Source organism: Scardinius erythrophthalmus (assembly GCF_964197995.2).
Source record: "Scardinius erythrophthalmus genome assembly, chromosome: 21".
NCBI classification, from domain to species: domain Eukaryota; kingdom Metazoa; phylum Chordata; class Actinopteri; order Cypriniformes; family Leuciscidae; genus Scardinius; species Scardinius erythrophthalmus.
Genome location: NC_138241.1, coordinates 36,119,288 through 36,121,065, shown reverse-complemented (window position 1 = coordinate 36,121,065; position 1,778 = coordinate 36,119,288). Strand labels below are relative to the sequence as shown.

General features: G+C 47.3%; 1 protein-coding gene across 1 annotated transcript in view; it reads left to right on the top strand.

The window, feature by feature from the left end:
* Positions 1-1,508, top strand: part of LOC308681706 (adhesion G protein-coupled receptor A1-like) — a 19,231-nt gene extending 17,723 nt beyond the window's left edge. The window contains exon 5 of the mRNA XM_081350795.1: positions 14-1,508. Within this exon, the coding sequence (XP_081206921.1) occupies positions 14-1,142 (1,129 nt within the window). The 3' untranslated portion in view covers positions 1,143-1,508. The remainder of the gene's footprint in view (positions 1-13) is intronic.
* The last annotated feature ends 270 nt before the right edge of the window (positions 1,509-1,778 follow it).

The following is a 1,778-nucleotide window of genomic DNA, read 5'->3' as shown; positions in this document are numbered from 1 at the left end:
TTTGTGTTTGCAGTTGCTGGATGGCGTGGGAACCCAGTCTCGGAGCGTTTTACGGTCCGGTGGCCTTCATCCTCCTGGTGACCTGCGTCTACTTCATCTTCACCTTCGTCCAGCTACGCAAACACCCGGAGAAGAAGTACGAGCTGAAGCCCGTGAGCGAAGAGCAACAGAGACTAGCCGACGTCCACCAGAACGAGCCGAGAGCCGAACCCGGTCAGTGTCACGGCGGATGCCCGGGTCTCATCAACCCCTCCACGCTAGCTAACGAACACTCGTTTAAAGCTCAGCTGAGGACGACGGCCTTCACGCTGTTTTTATTCCTCACCACGTGGACATTCGGTGCGCTCGCGGTCACACAGGGTCACTTCCTAGACATGATCTTCAGCTGCTTGTACGGGGCGTTTTCCGTCACGCTCGGGCTATTCGTGCTAATTCACCATTGCGCGAAACGTGACGACGTGTGGCATTGCTGGTGCGCGTGTTGTCCGGGACGCCGCTTGAACGCTAACAACAAAGCGTGTCACGCGCACAAATCCAACGTGAACGGAGACATGCGACACTGCCATTCGGATTCAGTGTGTCCGGGGAAATCGATTCTGAGTCATTCGCATTGTGCTTGTCAGAATCACAATCACGTGACTTGCTTGACGCCGGTGTCGCCGTGTTGCGCCGCGCTTCAGCTTCTCGACGACGAAAACACGCCTCACGTGCTTCTCCACGCCGATCCCGAAGGATACCGCCCCGCCGTGCATCTGCACCGCTGCGTGAAGCCCGTCAGGACTAAAGCGAGACGCACACGAGAACTAGCTTTTCGGATTCCCTCGGATGGCGCTAGTGCTAGCGCGCATAGCTCGCGCGCTAACTCCCCGCACGACCACATCTGCCACCTCGCTCACGACCCCTGCCATCATCATCATCATCATCACGTGTGCTGCGCTAAAGACGAGCTCCTGAACGAGACGTTTCTGTGCGGCTGCGGGAAGACGGCTGAGGACGATCTGCATCACGCACACATCGAGCTTCACGCTCGCACACACTCGCTGGCCAATCAGAACGGGCTCCTCAAGGGGAACGCGCTGTACCCCCCCGACGGCACGGGGAATATACGCACCGGACCCTGGAGGAACGAAACTACCGTGTAGTTCCAGGGATCGATCCCACTCTAGGATTTAAGAAAGGAACTTTTTTTTTTTAGTACCATCACGAGTTTTGTTCGCGGTTTTCCTGCGTTGTTCGTTGTACAGGATGTTAGCGTCGGCTCCGCGGAACAACGAAAAACAGGGGCCTCGTTTGTCGCGCAAAGAATGATCCTAAATGTGAACGTTTGCGGAAGTTATGACAGTTGACTAAGCTAAATGTTTTTGTTTATTTTTACATATGTAAATGTGTGTGTGTGTGTATATATATATATATGTTTGAAATTCTGAATAAGTACAATGATACTAACTGTGATTATAGGACAGTTTATGAAATGTTCCTATAAACAATTTATAATGGTCCATATGCACAAAAAAAAATCCTTAATTTTTTAAATATATATTTTAGATTTTCATGTAAATGTATATGAAGATTCTTATAAAGATTCGTTTTTTTCAGGAAATAATTAATTCGCTATCACAAATCAGTTAAAAATGTTGCTCATTTGAGCATATATAATAATATAAATGCTTATTTATATTCCCTAATTTTTATTTATTTTTTTACATATTTTTTAGATTTTCACATATATATATATATATACATGTGTAAAAAAATAAAAATCTTAGAAATATTTTTAT